General features: G+C 49.1%; 2 protein-coding genes across 2 annotated transcripts; both read left to right on the top strand.

The window, feature by feature from the left end:
* Nucleotides 1–282: 282 nt before the first annotated feature.
* On the top strand, nt 283–2,493 carry LOC116948757 (trypsin-2-like). Its single transcript, XM_076071807.1, has 2 exons — nt 283–1,197; nt 2,118–2,493. Exons 1-2 carry the CDS (start codon nt 1,052–1,054, stop codon nt 2,476–2,478), a joined length of 507 nt encoding a protein of 168 aa, XP_075927922.1. The 5' UTR covers nt 283–1,051; the 3' UTR covers nt 2,479–2,493.
* Nucleotides 2,494–15,685: 13,192 nt separating this feature from the next.
* LOC142929789 (trypsin-like) lies at nt 15,686–19,675 on the top strand. The gene is made up of 5 exons (XM_076071753.1): nt 15,686–15,725; nt 16,879–17,086; nt 18,007–18,266; nt 19,066–19,199; nt 19,461–19,675. Exons 1-5 carry the CDS (start codon nt 15,686–15,688, stop codon nt 19,608–19,610), a joined length of 792 nt encoding a protein of 263 aa, XP_075927868.1. The 3' UTR covers nt 19,611–19,675.
* Nucleotides 19,676–21,145: the final 1,470 nt, after the last annotated feature.

Here is a 21,145-nt window from a genome sequence, read left to right as displayed (position 1 = left end):
AATTATCGTGGTTACTGCAGTCATGATTCATTGCAAAATGTTTCAGTTTGGTGTTTTAACATCTTAACACCTGTTCTGTTGCCAGAAAAATGGGAAAACCTATTAAAATATAAATGTGTCTTTAAAACCCGCCACCACCGGACACAGCCAACTAGTAAGGGTTGTCACGTAAATGTTGTGGCTTGGCTCTCCGACACACCAGTGTGCTGTACTAGTGACGAATTGCCACGTTCTGTTGACGTGAAAACCCTTACTAGTTGGCTGTGTCGGGTATTGGCGGGTTTTCACGACACATTTTTAGATTTACGCGATCTAACCCAAAAACCTCTATTATGAATGATGGATAACATTAGTGGTCATTAGGTATCTTAATTTGGCGTAGGCCTCCGCTAGGTTAGCTCAATCGGAAACACTTTGCGCCTCCTATGGTGATGTGCATCACCAAACTAACAGAGGAGAGGAAGGTGTGTTGCTTATTTGGCTGTGCCGGAAAGTTGGTCTTTGACTTACACTGAATCATACCCAAGTGCAAGATGGGGCTAATGTCCGTTTTTGTTCCCAATCGATTCGTGGAAATTCTAAATTCCTTCTGTGGGGCCCATATTGTCCATCAGACAAGAACGGCGATTGACCAAGTGATGCAACATTTCTAGTAACCATAGCGAAGTGATTTTTTTGCTGGAATTGGTCTTTGTAATTATGTTGCTGATAACATTGGTGATGATGATCATCACGGAGACAACAGAGGCGGATCTATAATATTCCCAAGAGGGGTGTTCATGAAATGTCCATACATTTAAATATGGGCTTACAATATCAATACGTTTTTTTCTGGTAAATATCAATAACCAAATTACTTTGCGACTCAAGGGGTGGGAGGGGGTAGCAGTCTTCATTACTTCCCTTGGATTCTCCACTTGGCCTTATACACGATGTCGATGGTCATGATCCTGTTGACGATTATCCTCATGATGAATGTTGGGTCTGAGTAATTGACCGTAGCCAGGATACTAATTCACACTCTGCTTCGCTGACAGCGGCGGCCCCATACATGTATGAGGACCACATCGTGGGTGGCTCCGAGTGCGCTGCCCACTCGCAGCCGTGGCAGGTGTCCCTCAACATCGGATACCACTTCTGCGGAGGCTCCCTGATCTCCAGCGAGTGGGTCGTGTCTGCCGCTCACTGCTACATGCCGTGAGTGTGCTGCACGTGGACATGAGCGAATCTCGTTGCGTGCTGCGTGTCTGGTGGTTTCAGTGAAGTAACATCGACTTGTGTAAAATGCAGTGTACATCTACAACCTGGTGATCACGACCTTATCTGAAAAGAACTTGAAGCTCATGTTGTTGAACTAAGACCTAGCCACAAAACAGGTCCCTGCAGGGTGGGCTGGTAGGAACATTGCATTTCTTTTTTACACCCAACAGCACGAGATTTCACTTCGTTAAAGTATTGAAAGGGGACGGACGGACGGACGGACACATTAATCTATTGCAGGCTGGTACACTCAGTTTACAACTTCGTTCCTACCAGTATAATATTTACTTGAGCTTCACCGATGGGGCAGCAGTGTTACAGCTGGTAATATGAAGAAGCCGATCGTATGATTTTGAATGAGACCCATGCGTACAAACGAGAAAGGGCTATGAACAGATTGCAAAGGTATGCGACATCCTCTTTCCACAACAAGGCGATGTGCCCCAGCAGTTTGTTTTCTTTAGACGATTATACCAAATAGTTACAGCACTTGACAATCTACCACACTGGCCAATTTGGGTTTGTGACGGTGGGAAGTGTAGATATGATGGCATAGAATTACAGTACAACCAATCTTACCATACGTGCTAGTTGTGCCCTATTGATGCTTGAACTTACCATTCGGAACTTGACCATGTACAGTTTTGTTTGGATTGTTTTGTTCGTGTTTTATTGTTATTGCTGTAACCAGTTTTTTATTGTGTGACCAGATCCCCATAAAGGATTAGCATTCCTGAGCCAATGGGTTTTACTTGTGCCAAAATGAAAGCTCCCAAAAAACCTAAAACCTAAATATAAGCGATCCCCTATGAATAAAAATCATCATCACTACTGTCATCCACTTCCTCCACCCCCAGCGCGTCCAGCATCTCTGTGCGCATCGGCGAGCACAACATCTTCGCGTCCGAGGGCACCGAGCAGTGGATCCAGGCTTCCAAGGCGATCCCCCACCCCCAGTACCTCTCAGCCACCACAGACAACGACATCATGCTCATCAAGCTGTCCTCACCCGCCACCCTCAACCAGTACGCGCAGGCCGTCCCGCTGCCCTCCTCCTGCGTCGGCACCGGAGTCATGTGCACCATCTCCGGCTGGGGCGAGACCGAGATCAGCATCGGTGAGGACACGGCGCTTAGACGTCCGACTACCCTGGAAAAGCCATTTAAGGAAGACTTTTTAAATATTTTACAATGTCGGTTTCATGGTTGCTCTGTTTAGCTCTCGGATGTGTTTTCTGGCTGTGCCACGTGGTGTTCATCATGATGTCTAGCGTTTCGCTCTACTTTTTGGGAGTTCCCAACACTACTGATGAAGCGTCGGATGTTATGCCGAAGAGCACTCAGTACAATCCAAAAACATATCAGAGAAATTATTTGATTTCTTCTCCATACAAGCTGACACAACACTTACACATTCTTGTACCATGCTAAAACATTTCATTAAGAAAAAAATGTTAGTAAATTGAAGGGTATAAGTACATGGAACTATGTCTAGTGATATTTTCGTGGATTGTTTTTTCAATGTTTATAGCTAAGAATTGAATAACAGGTCTGAGCATGAGTAATGCTTGACCTGGAGTTTAAACTGGACTCAGAGTTGTAACTAGACTTGTCGATATCTGTAATTGTTGTGGTGTGAACTTGTGATTGGCCACTTCTAGGCACAGGCCTCCCCCATGTCTTCCTTTACTTTCTCAGTGTCTGTCTTCATCTGCTTACTTTTCCCCAGGTGTATAAATGGGTACGAGCTACAAACCCATTGCATTGGCTCTGCATTACTGGGACCTTCACGCTGAGTCCACTGACCTCTCTTCTGCCGCCCCTTCTGCTCATGCGTTTCTCCGTCCTCACGTTACCCCAATATGTTTCCCCAGTGCACCAATGCCTCACCACTGCCAACCGCGTGTCTCCATACAGGCCGCTCCGATGTCCTCATGTGCATCCAAGCGCCCGTGCTGAGTGATACCTCCTGCAGGAACTCCTACCCCGGTGACATCACCAACAACATGATCTGCCTGGGATACCTGGAGGGTGGCAAGGACTCCTGCAAGGTGAGGTGCCCTGAAGCGACTTGAGTTGATAAGTCTGAATGGGAGTATGAGCGTCGACCTGCCCTCTTGCTAGAAACCAGTGCCACCTCCACCAATCATTCAGATTGAGACAAAGTTAATTACTCTCTCAGCATCTCTTTCATCTAATTCAATATTAATCACGTAGTTTTTTCACAGACATAAAGGTTGGGTACCATGACGTTAGATGCAGGAGCCAGCTGCTAATCCCTGACCCTCTAACCCCTGATGCCGCCACCGCAGAATGACTCCGGCGGCCCCGTCGTGTGCAATGGCCAGCTGCAGGGCATCGTGTCGTGGGGTCGCGGCTGTGCCCTGCCCAACTACCCCGGCGTGTACACCAAGGTGTGCAACTACAACTCCTGGATCGCCAGCACCATGGCTGCCAACTGAGCGACTCACTCGGAAGCCACCTTGCCGAACAACAAGCACCATGATGGTTGTAATGACATGAAACGAATAAAACCTTTGAATTGTTGATGCCACCATGTTTTCGTCACCTTATTTTCTTCGTCTTATTTTCTTCGTAAAGTTGATTATCGAAACATCGCATAGCATGGTACAATGGATTGTGTTGCTCTACTGCTCTGCAATCCACAAGCAGCCCCGTAGCAGCCTATACAGCACAGGACATCTTAACTCCTTTGGTATGGTATCCCTATACCTCCCACCTGCAATCCTTGAAACAATAGTATACGTTTAAAAAACATAAGTTTAGTTCAAATTGTTCATACCAACAAAGTGGCTAGTTTAAGTAATTTACTTTGAGCATGTCGAAATGTTTTGCCAAGATTCAACTGATTTGCGTCGATACAAAGGAGGGGGTGACATGCAAATGAGATGGATAATGTCGGATTCCCATTGGTCGATTCAAACTTCTCCCAGAGTTCGACACAGGAGCTACAGCGTGACCTTGGGACGCTCTCAGGGACGCTCGCAGCCAATCACAACCCGCCATTGTCCTAATTTGAATATGACCCGCCCCATGAAAATAAATTCCTCCCTCTTTCCATCTCTCCTGCTAGATTTAATAATCGATGGACGATAAATCGATCAACTTTTGACGACTCGATGAACCATTTTGGTATAAGATTTGATCGTCGAGTCCGGTTCACCTCTTGTGAGGGGCGCTGGAACGTGTAAACCGCACGGCGCTTAACAGTCACCACGTGGTACATTCCAACAACAATAGCCGCCATTTACCACTAAGTGGCGGTGACGTCAACACGGCGACCCTGCCAGGCCAAGTGCACTTTAAGGCCACGTTAAGTGTCGAGAGCTTTCTGACAAGTCACGGGACAGACCCAGGTGCCATGTGTCGACTCACTGAGATGCCATCTTGCTCCACTTTATCCGCCCGGCGCTGCGTTCGTTGTTGTGAGCGTCGCTCCTCTGCCCTCCTTTGTTGTTGGAGGGAGACTGCCTCCAACTGAACAGTCATGTCCTTCACGACACAGGCACACACACACTCACACGACCATTCATAGGGGGTGTGCTTTCATATTGAGATATTTTTATCACCACCATCAAATTCACTGCTGGATGATGGCTATCATTTTTTTGATGTGGGGGCGCGTGGTGACGGGATGGGGAGCAGGTGCAGTTCACGTAACCACTCGCCACTGATGTTAGCCGCGCATCCCCAAGCTGCACCATTACTCATCCTGCTCCACGGATATCTGTTAAAAGAGCTTTATAGCTCATCGGATTCTTTCAGGCTAAATAATCCTTCTGATGCTGAACTAAAATCGAAAACTCGGACCTAACACCGAATCGGCGAACCTCACCTGCCTATTCGTCCAGATCTTCAAAAATCCAATCAATGCCGGAGTTCGGCGTAATGGGTGTCGTCTGTATGTGTACATCACAGTTACATGACATCCTCAACGAGTGGACGGCCAAGATGCACGCCAAGATGTGTGGATATTTCCTTTGTGTGTGACTCTGTCGAGTATCTGTTACACGTACTGTATGTAGCAGGGCTCGTGAGGAGACAGAGAAAGTCACTGCAGATTACCACCTCCTATCTCAATCCCAGCTACAGAACTGTAGATACAATCTCATTTTGACATGCAAAGCAGCAATAAGTAACGTTTGCAATACGTAACCAATAGACAAATACCAAAAAATAACCTTACACTGCTGGGTGGACAGAGACTAGTGGATTCATGCAATGTACCCCTTTGTTTCAACTGCCGCACCGGGCTATTGAATCGAGAACTGGATTGCAAGTCGAGTGTGCTATTAAACCTGGCACCACAGCAGCTCCCTTCATTTCATACAACCACACTGTTCATCAAAGCAAAGGAAAGGAGACAATGTCAAATACATTACAAAGTCATGGGAAACAGATATCTCGATCATTGTTATTGTGAAATGCAATATCGTGTCATATCGTGAAAATTTGATATTGAGCAAGCAGAAGTTTCAAACAACATTGTGTAGTGACTCCAGCTGAGACGCAGACATTATCTTGGGAGCAACACTATTTATTAAACAACAGCACGCAACGTAACGCGATCTACACTCGGGTCTCGAATGCCCATCTAACCACGCTACGGCAGAACTAGACACGGTTCGCTATCCCGGTCCGGACCACAAGCTGGGTCCCGGACCGCGTGGCTAGAGGCTTCTTCTCCACGACGTGGAGCTTCGTAACACCAGCACACGAATAACATCGAGCTCCTCACGGGGCACCGGTTATATGCCCCTGGGCTGGAGCTGGCTCCGCCCTTCGCCCCGCCCACCTTCCAGGTCTCTTGAGCTCTTTCTTGAAGGTTCCCGAGAGCTCTATTGGACCACGTAACCGCCCTGTCCACCGGTAGCCTCCCTCCAATATCATCCTGTCACGTGTCAGCTGGTCAACCAGCATATCATGCCCCAACGTAACCGTGGCTGGCTGACGCTCCCTCTTGGCAAGCATAAGTTTCAAACAACAATGTAGAAGCGTGTAAAAAGCTATTGACGATTGTGCAAGATGCGAAAACCCTCACGAGTATTAAGTGAAGATGTACATTGTGGACCACTTGTCTTCGGTCACCGTCACAATAAACGTGACCAAATTTATCCGAATGACAGGCAGCAGTGATGCAGTGATATAGAACTGGTACGCAAGTACAAACGTGAACATAATTGTGAATAATAAACCACACTTAACGTCATGAAGTAATTTTGGAGCTTGATCCTATCACACAATTGCGTGGAGTGAAAACATGACGACCCCAAACCTAACAAAGTCCATCACTGTTAGATGTTACATGAGGGCATTACCATTGTATATATAACAGGCAATTAATTGGAGAGCACGCTGTAGGCTTGCAGAAAATGGATTGAGCCTTATGTAGAAAGTATTGAACGTTTATTTAAAAGCAAGCTGTAGGCTTATGTAAATTATGCAAAGACAAATATCCATCATATAGCATTAACACACTGTTGGGGCAAGTGCTTTTAGCGAGCACCTATAAAGGCCGGCACAGCACACCAGGAGTGGGTGGCCAGCAGCACGCCCGGACGCCTTTGTCTACCTAGTAGCGATGTTTACACATTGCAGCAGTCGACATAGGAGAGTCTCAGGAATGGTTCAGATAATTGTCGGTGGTGTTGGTTGTGAGTGGGAATTGAATCCGGGTCGCTAGCTTCGTAGCGCAGCGCGCTAAACGCTAAACTAGAATACCCCACAAATCACGCAAATACAAAGTCAAAGATCCTCCGTTTATCCTGTAACAGACTCTTAGCGAGCACCTTTGAAGGCCGGAACAGCACACGAGGGGGTGGCCAGCCAGCAGCAGGCCTGGCCGTATTTGTCTCCCCAGTGGCAATGGTCACACACCGTACCGGATACTCATTTGAGGTTGAGTCGATCTAGGTGAAGCCCAGGACCGGTTCAGATAATCGTCACTGGTCTTGGCCGTGAGCGGAAATCGAACTCGGGTCGCTGGGTTCGTAGCGCTGCACGGTAACCTCTACCCTACCGCTCCCCAAATAACACAGACACAATCACACATGTACAGTGACGCAAGAAGACACAAATGGACACAGGTGTAAATTACTCAAGATAGATATACATAGGAGGCATGGACTACAACTGCAAAAAACGTGGCAGGACCCTTCTGAAGAAGAGACATGAGATGCAGTGAGGCTTTCTTGGATAAACAAGCGTATTCGGAAGCCACTGGAGCTATGCACTTTTTAATGCAGATTGAAGTTTGCTGTCCTTCCCCCGCACCTGGGATTAGCACAGTTGGCTACGTACCGTGCGAAAGATGTTCAACATACATATGTAGTGGTCATTGTAAACTAACATGCCGTCAACACTACCGCCCTGATGTAGCGCCAGCTATGTACCAACAGGGGGCAACAGCGAGTCCGGTCTGTACCAGGCAAAGCCATGAAGCTCGGGAACCATGAGGGCGGTTGGGAACCGGAGGTACACACCCCAAGCCCCCAGTGGGGGCTGGGGGATTACACAATAGTCCAGGTCCCTCAAGAAGGTTCTAGAGAGTAGGCGTTGCCAGGGGCAGAGTGAACCTGGCCACCATATATAAGTCGGACCTCTGAACAGCTTTGCTTGTCGTCGTCAAGCTGTAGATCCTAAGAGCCAGCTTAGAATCGGACCCTGGGAACCCCCGGACCCACTGTCCTTCATAGGACCGGAACTGAGAGGGCCAGTGGACGGACCCTGGGAACCCCCGGACCCGAAATCCTTCTTTGGGCTGGGACCGTGTGAGCCAGTGGCCAGGACCCGAGGACCTTGGCTGGGTCGGGTTAGGCTAGTGTCCCCTAGGGCCGCTAGCCAGAGGACTGAGATATAGAGTGGTCCCAGTGATAGAGAGCACGATAACCCGGAGGCTGTACCTCCCCAGGTATCGGGTGGAAGGGTCTGTTACCCCTTTGTGTTAAGGACCCTATACTGTTATTGTTATAAACAAAAGTGTTGCCTTCAGTGAAGACTGGGTCTCAATCATTACCACCACAACTGGCGTCAGAAGTGGCTGAAGACCTAACTAGATATGGAGACAAGGAGTCGTGCACGTACCTGGGCTCCGAACGACGATGGTGCACTTGCTCCTGGGGCGACTACACCGCCAAATGATGGAGAAGCCGCCCCAAAGGCTGACATTCAGCCTGCAAAGGCAACTATGAGCGCGCCACCTTCGGGGAAAGCACTGCGTGCAGGAAACACATGCTTCGCCGACCTCCTGCATGCCGCTGCTTCTATTCTTGATGAAATCCACCGAGGGGATCCGACAGCGGAAGAGGGAGGTGGGGGCATGCAAGCAGCGGCAATTCCCGCCACCGGCTCTTCAACTCCCGCCAAAGATTTTGAATTTACTGCCCAAGACGGTGACGCATCGTGTGGACAACGTCACTTCCACCCACGGACGCGCTTCTGCTAGAAGCCATGTGCATCGCGGGAACAATATCACTTCTGCCCTTGGGCTGCTCCAATCAGGCGTCACCACTTTATCAGCAACACGACCAGCGCTGGACGTCATCATTATGGACAGTAACATGCCACGGACCCCGCAAAATCCAACGCGGCACTGCTGTCCGCGGGACGTGTGCCTCCTCTTAAGCAGCGCTTGCCTGTGCTCAAGGCATTCTCTGCTGCAGGTGGTGATTGGGCGGCGTTGGAACCAAGATTCCTTTCCGACTGTGACATGCTGGGGTGGATGGAGGAAGAGAGACTCCGCGCTCTTCCAGCCGCCCTGGATGACGACGCCTTAGCCGCCATCATCACGATCACGTGGGGGGATCATGCAATGTTGCAGCATGCGTTGATACACATGGCAGCTATCTACAGGCCTCCTTCAGATATGAGACACTGCTTAAATACCCGGAACAAGGGTGAGTCGGAGACTCTCCTGGCTTTCCGCAGTGCTTTTCTTGCTCTCACTAGGCTAGCTTTTCCCTGGATGGATGACAATGGCATCGACACCCTCGTCTGTGCAGAAATTGTTCTCGCTGGCGTGGGACTTGCGCATCGTCGTTCACGCAGTGGACGACGACGACCTGAACTCACTGCATGCCGCCAAGGCAATGCAAGTGCACCTTCTCCTCCAACGAGAGACAGGTGTCGCCGCTTATGTTGCACCATCACCAACCGATGCTCGTTCGGAAGAGACCCAACCCGACCAGGCCTTTGCAGTGACTCGGGCCTCAGGTTGGAGGGCTGGTGACCGACCCCACCCGAGAGATTCTCGGTAGAGGGAACGGCTACCTCTACGACCGGAGCCCCGGATCACCTGCTACAATTGCGGCCTCCGAAGACACGTGTCGTCAGGCTGCCGGGCACCTCAAATCTGCATTGGTGATATTAAAGTGGTTGGTCCCATTCTGGTATCCTCGTCCCTCGCTGTTCCGTGTCTCCTCGGCACTGATTTCTTAGGCAAAATGCCAAACAAAATTCTGGTGGGCCAAGGTTTCTTCGAGCTCCTCTCTGGTTGACGTATATCTTTCCTGCCCTCCCCCACCCGCTTGCGCGCGGCCTGCGCTACGGTACAAGTACTGGCGTCTCGTACGGTGCGTATCCTGGCGGGCGCTCAAATCCTGGTTCCATTGCAACTACTGAAACCGCTAGATTCGGGTGCGACGGCGGACGTTAATTTATTGGGCCCTTCAAACACCGCGGTGCGTGGGCTGGAACTTGTCGGTACACAGACGATTGTATCAACCAAAAGAGAACCCTTCATCCAGTTATTGAATGCCGGGCAGCGCACGACGGTCATTCCGCAGGGTGCTATGCTTGCTCACGCGGCACCTGTGCCCCACGGTGACTCGCTTGTTGGCCACGTGGGTGACATACGTCAGTCGCAGCCGTGTTCCCACCTGGATGAAAGATAGCTAGTCGCGCTTTTCTCGGCTGCTGGTAAAATGTCCGATTCCCAGAGCTTGAAATTGCACGCACTATTGCGGGAATTCTCTGATGTCTTCAGCAAGAGCAAATTTGATATTGGATGCACTAATTTGTTGAGCCATCACGTTGATACGGGAGATGCCGCTCCCATTCGGCAAAATCCATTTCGTCTCAGCCTGGCTGAGAAGGAACATGTCCGGTTGGCCGTCAACTACATGTTTGCCGCGGACATTATTTCCCCATCTACCAGCCCGTGGAGAGCCCCAATTGTACTTGTCAAGAAGCACGATGGCTCTCTGAGATTCTGTGTAGATCTCCGGAAACTTAACAAAATCTCCGTAGCAGATGCGTATCCGCTTCCTTGAATGGACGAGTCGCTGGATGCCTTAGCGGGGGCACATTATTTTTCCACATTGGACCTTCTTTCTGGATTTTGGCAACTGCTATTGGATGAGGCGTCCAAACCTAAAACCACTCTTTGCACGCCATAGGGCCTTTTCAAGTTTAATCAGCTGCCCATGGGCCTTCACTCGGCTCCAGCTACGTTCCAGCATCTCATGGAATTGGTTCTCGCTGGGCTCCAGTGTGACTCATGCCTCATTCACATCGACAATGTAATTGTCTTCAGTCGTAAATTCCAGAAACATTTGGATCATCTGCGGGTTGTATTAATTGAAATGCAAGCAGCTAACCTCAAATTTATCCGGAAAAATTCCACCTCTTGTGGGAATCGGTGCATTACCTGGGACATTGTCAACCAGTCGGGCATTGCAACTGACCCTGAGAAAACGAGCTGCATGCATACATGGCCGACTCCCACTTCTGTGGGAGAAGTAAGGAGTTTGATTGGATTTGCTTTGTATTATCGAGGATTTGTTGCGGGATTTGTGTCGATAGCTAAACCCCTTCATGCTCTGACAGCGAATGGGCAAGAGTTCCATTGGGGACAGGAGGAGGAGGCCGCGTTCGGAGCACTTCGAGATTCCCTCGTAAATGCCCCTCCCCTGTGCTACCCTGACACGCCCGTTTTTTCTCGACACGGATGCCAGCAACACGGGCATCGGTGGTGTGCTGTCCCAGGTGATTGACAGGGTGAACGGGTTGTCACTTGTGGCAACAGAGTTCTATCTCTGTCAGTGCAACGCTACTGCATAACTCGCCGTGAGCAATTGGACCATCGTGTTTTTTAACCAGCAATACCGGCCAAATTTATACGGCAGGCATTTTACTGTACGTTCCGACCATGCGGCATTACAATATGGCTTGTGAACAGACCAACCGTCTGGCCAATTGTCCCACTGGCTCGAGGTCCTGCAGGACTACTTGTTTCCGGTAACCAACCGCAAGATGTCTAAACACTCGAACAGAGAAGCGCTGTCGCGGCTGCCCGCTGGCAACCAGTATGCGTGCTTTTCGGGTTCCAGCCGTTGCAAACAGCCCGTTGTTCATGCGCCCCCCCCCCCCCCGCCACTCGCTGCTGCAGCTGAGGTGGCCGTTCCTGAAGGTGTCTCCTCTGGGGGGCTGGACTCGAGATGCATTACTCAATTCATGCCTCGTGGACTGGGGGCGCCTCCAAATGGAGGACACCTTCCTCCTTAAGTCACACAGCCATGCTGAGCGACTTAGGAACTTGAAAGTATCGGGAAGGATTCGCGCCCATCATTCTGCGGGAAGGTCTGTTGATGACCTGGGATGGTAGCTCGCGCTGTTATAAAATTGTCGTGCCAACCGCTCTGCGCGGAAAGGCCGTTTAAGCTGCTCACGAGCACCTCTTGCACCTGGGGGTCCAGAAACACTTAGCACGCTGCAGCTCGATTTCTATTGGCCAGGTATGGTGAAATATGTGGCCAATCTGCTCCTGAGCTGCACCCAGTGTGCCAGGTGGAAGCCACCGGCAGGCCATCGTGCCCACCCCTACAGTCCATCTGCATGTCCCGTGTCAATGAATTGGTGGCGCTGGACATTCTTGGGCCCTTTCCAGCTACCTCCCGAGGTAATAAGTACCTGCTGGTAGGGGTGGAACATTTCACCCGCTGGCCCATGGCCTGGCCAATCCCCAACCAGTCGGCAGCAGCCATTGTGGAGGCCTTTCTCCAGGGCTACGTCCTGGACAAGGGTGCTCCGGAGCGCCTGCTGACCGGTCAGGGAAGGAATTTCTCATCCACCCTGTTGAAGGATGTGTGTAACCGCCTTGGTACACAAAAAGTGCTCACTTCCCCGTACCACCCACAACCTGAAGAGATGGTTGAGCGTCTTCATCGGACACTCATCTCAATGCTGTACCACCAGCTTGACGAGTCGGAACTAGATTGGGATCTCCATATCCCCGGTGTCCTGGACGCGTACAGAATGACACCCCATGCAGCAATGGGGTACTCGCCATTCTATCTCATGTATGGCCGCAATGTCAATCCCCCAGCAGACGTGCAGCAAAGCGTCAAACCGCTCGCCTCGAAATCCAAACTTTCAGACCACATCCGATTCAATATTCAAAAACTGACCGAGGCACGGGAGGCCGCCAGGGAAAATTCCGCGGCGAGGCAGCTGGCCAACGAGAAATTGCAGGGCCACCACGTTTCCGAGCACACGTGGGCTGAAGGGGACCGGGCCTGGCTCCATTGTTCCCAGGTTCTCTTGGCAACGCCCCCTAAACTTCTCAGACCCTAGAGGGGGCTGGTCGAGGTTTTCCAAGTCGTCTGCCCCCAGTGTGTTAAGGTACAATGGGGTAGGCGATCTTGGCACGTCCACCCATCGTGTCTGAAACTCTACGTCGCGTCGCGCACTTTCACAGCATCTTCATATCGCAGGGGCCGTGGGTGTGACGTGCTCGACGTGCCGGGGTGTTCATCTGCAGAACCTAACCCTGAGACGAGCCATCTAAACCCACCCTCAGATGCTACGGGATTGAGGCCTCCACGGCCATCGACGTTGGCCGCCCACGACACCGAGCGCCCACCCACCCCACCAGATGAGGCCCTGATGGGGCCTACCTCTCCTGACCTGCCCTTGTGGGCTGTTCCCCACTCACAACCAGTTTCTGCTGAGCTGCCAAAGAGACCTTGTGGCTCATATGATGATCCTGCTACGCGGACACAACCCATTACCCCCCCGATTTTCATAAAATTCCCGTGGTTCCTCACGCCCACACTGCACTTACCTTTCCGTCGGGTAGGTGTATTGGCTTGTTCTCCTCTTCTCGCCTTGTTCTTTGATCAACGGTCAGTCACTTTGTCGCGGTTGGGGATCGCGTGTGTACCACGGGGTGTGGGCGCTTGTGTGTGTGCCATCAAATTATCTTGTTAATTGTAAATAATGTACACTTGTGCAGGTCGGATGGGGTATTTATTAGGGTCATTTCTTATTTATTGTTGCTGCGTTGAGGCACATGTGGTTGTGGTTTCGTTCGACGTTCTTAGGGGGTGGGGGGCTGGCAGCCGAAATGACTGACTGCTACGAGGGGGGGGGTAATGTAGTGGTGATTGTAATGTAACACGCCGTCACCACTACTGTCCTGGTGTAGCGCCAGCCATGAGCCAAAATGGGGCAACAGCGAGTCCGTTCTGTGCCAGGCAACGCCGTTAAGCTAGGGAACCCAGAGGGCATTTGGGAACCAGAGGTACACACCCCAAGCACCCAGTGGGGGCTGGGAGATTACGCAATAGTCCAGGTACCTCAAGAAAGTTCTAGAGAGTAGGCGTGGCCAGGGGCGGAGGGACCCTGGCCAACGTATATAAGCATTACCTCTTAACGGGTTTGCCTATCATCGTCAATCTAAAGACCCAAAGAGCCAGCTTAAAAAAAGGACCCTGGGAACCCCCGGACCCACTGTCCTTTTAAGGGCTGGGACTGAGTGGGACAGTGGTCGGACCCTGAGAAACTCCATTCACAATGTCCTTCTGAGGGCCGGGACAGAGCGGACCAGTGTCCGGGACCCGAGGACCTTAGCTGGGTCGGGTCAGGCTAGCCTCCCCTAGGGCAACTAGCCGGAGGACTGAGATATAGTGTGGTCCCAGTGATAGAGAGCACGATAGCACGGAGGCCGTACCTCCCCAGGTATCGGGTGGAAGGGGCCGTTACCCCTTTGTGTTAGGGACCCTGTACTGTTATTGTTATAAATAATCGTGTTGTCTCCAGTGAAGACTGGGTCTCCATCATTACCACAACATATACTCATGATGATTCTAGTTCATGAGAAATGCTGTATGTCGTGGACGTACAGCTCAGCTGCCGATAACAGGATACCGTAGGAAACAAATGAAAAGCTACTTTGTGTAACTGGGCGAGCGTTAATTGAGACACCCTTTACCTGTTAACAATGGAATCCATGGCACATGCAAGGTGTGAACAGAAACAATGATAAGACGTGTTGCAAAACAGTGTCAACTTAAGTTGTAGCTATTCGTAGCTGATACAATGATATATATGTGATGTTGAAATGGATGAATTTGAAGTTGTTTGAAATAAGACATACATTGTTCTCGTTGAAAAGATAGGGGAATATGACGCGTGCTTTCACAGCTGGTGATGTCACGGCGCGTACTGAAGCAGCCTCACTGGATTTTAAACTTCCCAACCTGATGAAGCCCGAGTCGGGAAGTTTAAATGATGTCGTGAAAAGCCTTAAACTACCTTTGAGCTTTATTGGTTTGAATGTGATCAACACCTTGGCATGTACGAATGTTGTCTTTTTAAAAGTTTTAATTTTGTCGAGTGGTGGGGGCTTAGTAACGAGAATTTTGACAAAGAATCTGGCACGTGGCCAAATCTCTAAATATATGGATCAGTATTCATGTATCTGACTATTCAATTAAAAATAACTAGGGATCTGCTTAATAAAATATAACTTTGGCGATGACACATTTGACTTTTACCTCATGGTATACGTTAATATAGAAATGCAGTAATGTCCTTGGCATAAGTATAAAGGGCAAAGGTGCATCATTGCAATGGATTTATTACAGCACCGCTGGCAGACTCCACTTAAACGACCACTAAATATCCCCTCTAGGGGATAATATATATACTCACGTATGCTTACATAAGTGTTAATTGTATAGCCAATAATTTTAGCTAAATTCTACGAACATAGGCTAGACACAGGGGAAAGCTCTCAATTCCGGAACTTTTCCACAGAGATCGGGATCGTTCCACTATTTGTAGAATGGGTCCGCAAACTGCAGAAATACTTTTAAACACAGCTGCCACGTTACCCACACACACATGGCATTATCTCTAACAAGTATAAGATCATAAACAGAACAACATAAGCAACGTCCGTTGAAAACAATTAATAAATAGAACCGATATTAACGTGTGGAATCGCTGACTCGCAATTTTTTTGTCTCAGGTGGGAAAATATCGACGAGTTTAATGAGACAGACATAAGGCATTGGGTAACGTAGAGATGAGAATAAGGCCATGACATAAGAGGGCTCTCAACGGGTATAAAAGTGGACCATCGGCAGTAGTTCAGCATCATCGTTCAGGATCTTCACTGCACAATGTACGGACTCATCTTCGCTCTGCTCGTGGGCACCGCTGGTGAGACTTTGTGTAACTTCCATTGCTAACTGGTTGCGTAGTGACTGGTTTTGGGTCGAACTTGGACCCATGTCCAGCAGATATGGTCTTTGTACGTATGCTGAACTTATTTCACACCGTACGTATCCATCCGTGCTAATCTTTGCCTATAGACATTTGGCAATTTAACAGCATTGGTTTAAGCAGGGCAGACAATGATGGGTATCAGTTTAACACGTGGGCTTTCGCGACCAATATCATCCATAAAAGAGGTTTTTGGGTTAGATATATAATTGTATGGACCAGAGGACGCCTTTGGGCGGCTTTTTGCGTCCTCTGGTCTAACACCATTGGTGACTAGGTTCCAAAGAAAACTGTCTCTGGTGTGGACCAATCAGTTTAAAAGACAATGCATATATAATCAGAGTATGTTTTTGTTTGCATTCTGACCACAATTATCGTGGTTACTGCAGTCATGATTCATTGCAAAAGGTTTCAGTTTGGTCTTTTAACATCTTAACACCTGTTTTGTTGCCAGAAAAAAGGGGAAAACCTATTATAATATAAAAGTGTCGTTAAAACCCACCACCACCGGACACAGCCAACTAGTAAGGGTTGTCACGTAATTGTTGTGGCTTGGCTCTCCGACACACCAGTGTGCTGTACTAGTGACGAATTGCCACGTTCTGTTGACGTGAAAACCCTTACTAGTTGGCTGTGTCGGGTGGTGGCGGGTTTTCACGACACATTTTTATATTTACGCGATCTAACCTAAAAACCTCTATTATGAATTATGGAAATCATTAGTGGTCATTAGGTATCTTAATTTGGCGTAGGCCTCCGCTAGGTTAGCTCAATCGGAAACACTTTGCGCCTCCTATGGTGATGTGCATCACCAAACTAACAGAGGAGAGGTAGGTGTGCTGCTTATTTGGCTGTGCCGGAAAGTTGGTCTTTGACTTACACTGAATCATACCCAAGTGCAAGATGGGGCTAATGTCCGTTTTTGTTCCCAATCGATTAGTGGAAATTCTAAATTCCTTCTGTGGGGCCCACATTGTCCATCAGACATTGTCTCCATTACTTCCCTTGGATTCTCCACTTGGCCTTATACACGATGTCGATGGTCATGATCCTGTTGACGATTATCCTCACGATGAATGTTGGGTCTGAGTAATTGACCGTGGCCAGGATACTAATTCACACTCTGCTTCGCTGACAGCGGCGGCCCCATACATGTATGAGGACCACATCGTGGGTGGCTCCGAGTGCGCTGCCCACTCGCAGCCGTGGCAGGTGTCCCTCAACATCGGATACCACTTCTGCGGAGGCTCCCTGATCTCCAGCGAGTGGGTCGTGTCTGCCGCTCACTGCTACATGCTGTGAGTGTGCTGCACGTGGACATGAGCGAATCTCGTTGCGTGCTGCGTGTCTGGTGGTTTCAGTGAAGTAACATCGACTTGTGTAAAATGCAGTGTACACCTAAAACCTGGTGATCACGACCTTATCTGAAAAGAACTTGAAGCTCATGTTGTTGAACTAAGACCTAGCCACAAAACAGGTCCCTGCAGGGTGGGCTGGTAGGAACATTGGATTTCTTTTTTACACCCAACAGCACGAGATTTCACTTCGTTAAAGTATTGAAAGGGGACGGACGGACGGACGGACACATTAATCTATTGCAGGCTGGTACACTCAGTTTACAACTTCGTTCCTACCAGTATAATATTTACTTGAGCTTCACCGATGGGGCAGCAGTGTTACAGCTGGTAATATGAAGAAGCCGATCGTATGATTTTGAATGAGACCCATGCGAACAAACGAGAATGGGCTATGAACAGATTGCAAATGTATGCGACATTCTCTTTCCACAACAAGGCGATGTGCCCCAGCAGTTTGTTTTCTTTAGACGATTATACCAAATAGTTACAGCACTTGACAATCTACCACACTGGCCAATTTGGGTTTGTGACGGTGGAAAGTGTAGATATGATGGCATAGAATTACAGTACAACCAATCTTACCATACGTGCTAGTTGTGCCCTGTTGATGCTTGAACTTACCCTTCGGACCTTGACCATGTACAGTTTTGTTTGGATTGTTTTGTTCGTGTTTTATTGTTATTGCTGTAACGAGGTTTTTATTGTGTGACCAGATCCCCATAAAGGATTAGCATTCATGGGCCAATGGGTTTTACCTGTGCCAAAATTAAAGCTCCCAAAAAACCTAAAACCTAAATTTAAGCGATCCCCTATGAATAAAAATCATCATCACTACTGTCATCCACTTCCTCCACCCCCAGCGCGTCCCGCATCTCTGTGCGCATTGGCGAGCACAACATCTTCGCGTCCGAGGGCACCGAGCAGTGGATCCAGGCCTCCAAGGCGATCCGCCACCCCCAGTACCACTCGGCCACCACCGACAACGACATCATGCTCATCAAGCTGTCCTCACCCGCCACCCTCAACCAGTACGCGCAGGCCGTCCCGCTGCCCTCCTCCTGCGTCGGCACCGGAGTCATGTGCACCATCTCCGGCTGGGGCGAGACCGAGACCAGCATCGGTGAGGACACGGCGCTTAGACGTCCGACTACCCTGGAAAAGCCATTTAAGGAAGACTTTTTAAATATTTTACAATGTCGGTTTCATGGTTGCTCTGTTTAGCTCTCGGATGTGTTTTCTGGCTGTGCCACGTGGTGTTCATCATGATGTCTAGCGTTTCGCTCTACTTTTTGGGAGTTCCCAACACTACTGATGAAGCGTCGGATGTTATGCCGAAGAGCACTCAGTACAATCCAAAAACATATCAGAGAAATTATTTGATTTCTTCTCCATACAAGCTGACACAACACTTACAAATTCTTCTACCATGCTAAAACATTTCATTAAGAAAAAAACATGTTAGTGAATTGAAGGGTATAAGTACATGGAACTATGTCTAGTGATATTTTCGTGGATTTTTTCCAATGTTTATAGCTAAGCATTGAATAACAGGTCTGAGCATGAGTAATGCTTGACCTGGAGTTTAAACTGGACTCAGAGTTGTAACTAGACTTGTCGATATCTGTAATTGTTGTGGTGTGAACTTGTGATTGGCCACTTCTAGGCACAGGCCTCCCCCATGTCTTCCTTTACTTTCTCAGTGTCCGTCTTCATCTGCTTACTTTTCCCCAGGTGTATAAATGGGCACGAGCTACCAACCCATTGCATTGGCTCTGCATTACTGAGACCTTCACGCTGAGTCCACTGACCTCTCTTCTGCTGCCCCTTTTGCTCATGAGTTTCTCCGTCCTCACGTTACCCCAATATCTTTCCCCAGTGAACCAATGCCTCACCACTGCCAACCGCGTGTCTCTATACAGGCAGCTCCGATGTCCTCATGTGCATCCAAGCGCCCGTGCTGAGTGATACCTCCTGCAAGAACTCCTACCCCGGTGACATCACCAACAACATGATCTGCCTGGGATACCTGGAGGGTGGCAAGGACTCCTGCCAGGTGAGGTACCCTGAAGCGACTTGAGATGATAAGTCTGAATGGGAGTATGAGCGTCGACCTGCCCTCTTGCTAGAAACCAGTGCCACCTCCACCAATCATTCAGATTGAGACAAAGTTAATTACTCTCTCAGCATCTCTTTCATCTAATTCAATATTAATCACGTAGTTTTTTCACAGACATAAAGGTTGGGTACCACGACGTTAGATGCAGGAGCCAGCTGCTAATCCCTGACCCTCTAACCCCTGATGCCGCCACCGCAGAATGACTCCGGCGGCCCCGTCGTGTGCAATGGCCAGCTGCAGGGCATCGTGTCGTGGGGTCGCGGCTGTGCCCTGCCCAACTACCCCGGCGTGTACACCAAGGTGTGCAACTACAACTCCTGGATCGCCAGCACCATGGCTGCCAACTGAGCGACTCACTCGGAAGCCACTTTGCCGAACAACAAGCACCATGAAGGTTGTAATGACATGAAATGAATAAAACCTTTGAAATGTTGATGCCACCATGTTTTCATCACCTTATTTTCTTCGTCTTATTTTCTTCGTAAAGTTGATGATCGAAACATCGCATAGCATGGTACAATGGATTGTGTTGCTCTACTGCTCTGCAAACCACAAGCAGCCCCGTAGCAGCCTATACAGCACAGGACATCTTAACTCCTTTGGTATGGTATCCCTATACCTCCCACCTGCAATCCTTGAAACAATAGTATACGTTTAAAAAACATATGTTTAGTTCAAATTGTTCATACCAACAAAGTGGCTAGTTTAAGTAATTTGCTTTGAGCATGTCGAAATGTTTTGCCAAGATTCAACTGATTTGCGTCGATACAAAGGAGGGGGTGACATGCAAATGAGATGGATAATGTCGGATTCCCATTGGTCGATTCAAACTTCTCCCAGAGTTCGACACAGGAGCTACAGCGTGACCTTGGGACGCTCTCAGGGACGCTCGCAGCCAATCACAACCCGCCATTGTCCTAATTTGAATATGACCCGCCCCATGAAAATAAATTCCTCCCTCTTTCCATCTCTCCTGCTAGATTTAATAATCGATGGTCGATAAATCGATCAACTTTTGACGACTCGATGAACCATTTTGGTATAAGAGTTGATCGTCGAGTCCGGTTCACCTCTTGTGAGGGGCGCTGGAACGTGTAAACCGGACGGCGCTTAACAGTCACCACGTGGTACCTTCCAACAACAACAGCCGCCATTTACCACTAAGTGGCGGTGACGTCAACATGGCGACTGTGCCAGGCCAAGTGCACTTTAAGGCCGCGTTAAGTGTCGAGAGCTTTCTGACAAGTCACGGGACAGACCCAGGTGCCATGTGTCGACTCACCGAGATGCCATCTTGCTCCACTTTATCCACCCGGCGCTGCGTTCGTTGTTGTGAGCGTCGCTCCTCTGCCCTCCTTTGTTGTTGGAGGGCGACTGCCTCCAACTGAACAGTCATGTCCTTCACGACACAGGCACACACACACTCACACGGCCATTCATAGGGGGTGTGCTTTCATATTGAGATATTTTTATCACCACCATCAAATTCACCGCTGGATGATGGCTGTCATTTTTTATGATGTAGGGGCGCGTGGTGACGGGATGGGGAGCAGGTGCAGTTCACGTAACCACTCGCCACTGATGTTAGCCGCGCATCCCCAAGCTGCACCATTACTCATCCTGCTCCACGGATATTGGTTAAAAGAGCTTTATAGCTCATCGGATTCTTTCAGGCTAAATAATCCTTCTGATTCTGAACTCAAATCGAAAACTCGGACCTAACACCGAATCGGCGAACCTCACCTGCCTATTCGTCCAGATCTTCAAAAATCCAATCAATGCCGGAGTTCGGCGTAATGGGTGTCGTCTGTGTGTGTACATCACAGTTACATGACATCCTCAACGAGTGGACGGCCAAGATGCACGCCATGATGTGTGGATAT

Source organism: Petromyzon marinus, chromosome 35 (genome assembly GCF_048934315.1).
Source record: "Petromyzon marinus isolate PM22_M1 ecotype Great Lakes invasive population chromosome 35, UKy_Petmar_22M1.pri1.0, whole genome shotgun sequence".
NCBI lineage: Eukaryota > Metazoa > Chordata > Hyperoartia > Petromyzontiformes > Petromyzontidae > Petromyzon > Petromyzon marinus.
Note: the sequence above shows the minus strand (reverse complement) of the source record. Positions and strands in the feature narration are given on the sequence as shown.

What these genes read in the sequence shown, in the direction of transcription:
- LOC116948757 (XM_076071807.1), top strand. Translation starts at nt 1,052, where the DNA reads ATGTATGAGGACCACATCGTGGGTGGCTCCGAGTGCGCTGCCCACTCG. An exon ending in GCCGCTCACTGCTACATGCC is followed by an intron (nt 1,198 to 2,117) that starts GTGAGTGTGCTG and finishes CTCCACCCCCAG; the next exon opens with CGCGTCCAGCATCTCTGTGC.
- LOC142929789 (XM_076071753.1), top strand. Translation starts at nt 15,686, where the DNA reads ATGTACGGACTCATCTTCGCTCTGCTCGTGGGCACCGCTG. An exon ending in GCCGCTCACTGCTACATGCT is followed by an intron (nt 17,087 to 18,006) that starts GTGAGTGTGCTG and finishes CTCCACCCCCAG; the next exon opens with CGCGTCCCGCATCTCTGTGC. An exon ending in CGAGACCGAGACCAGCATCG is followed by an intron (nt 18,267 to 19,065) that starts GTGAGGACACGG and finishes GTCTCTATACAG; the next exon opens with GCAGCTCCGATGTCCTCATG.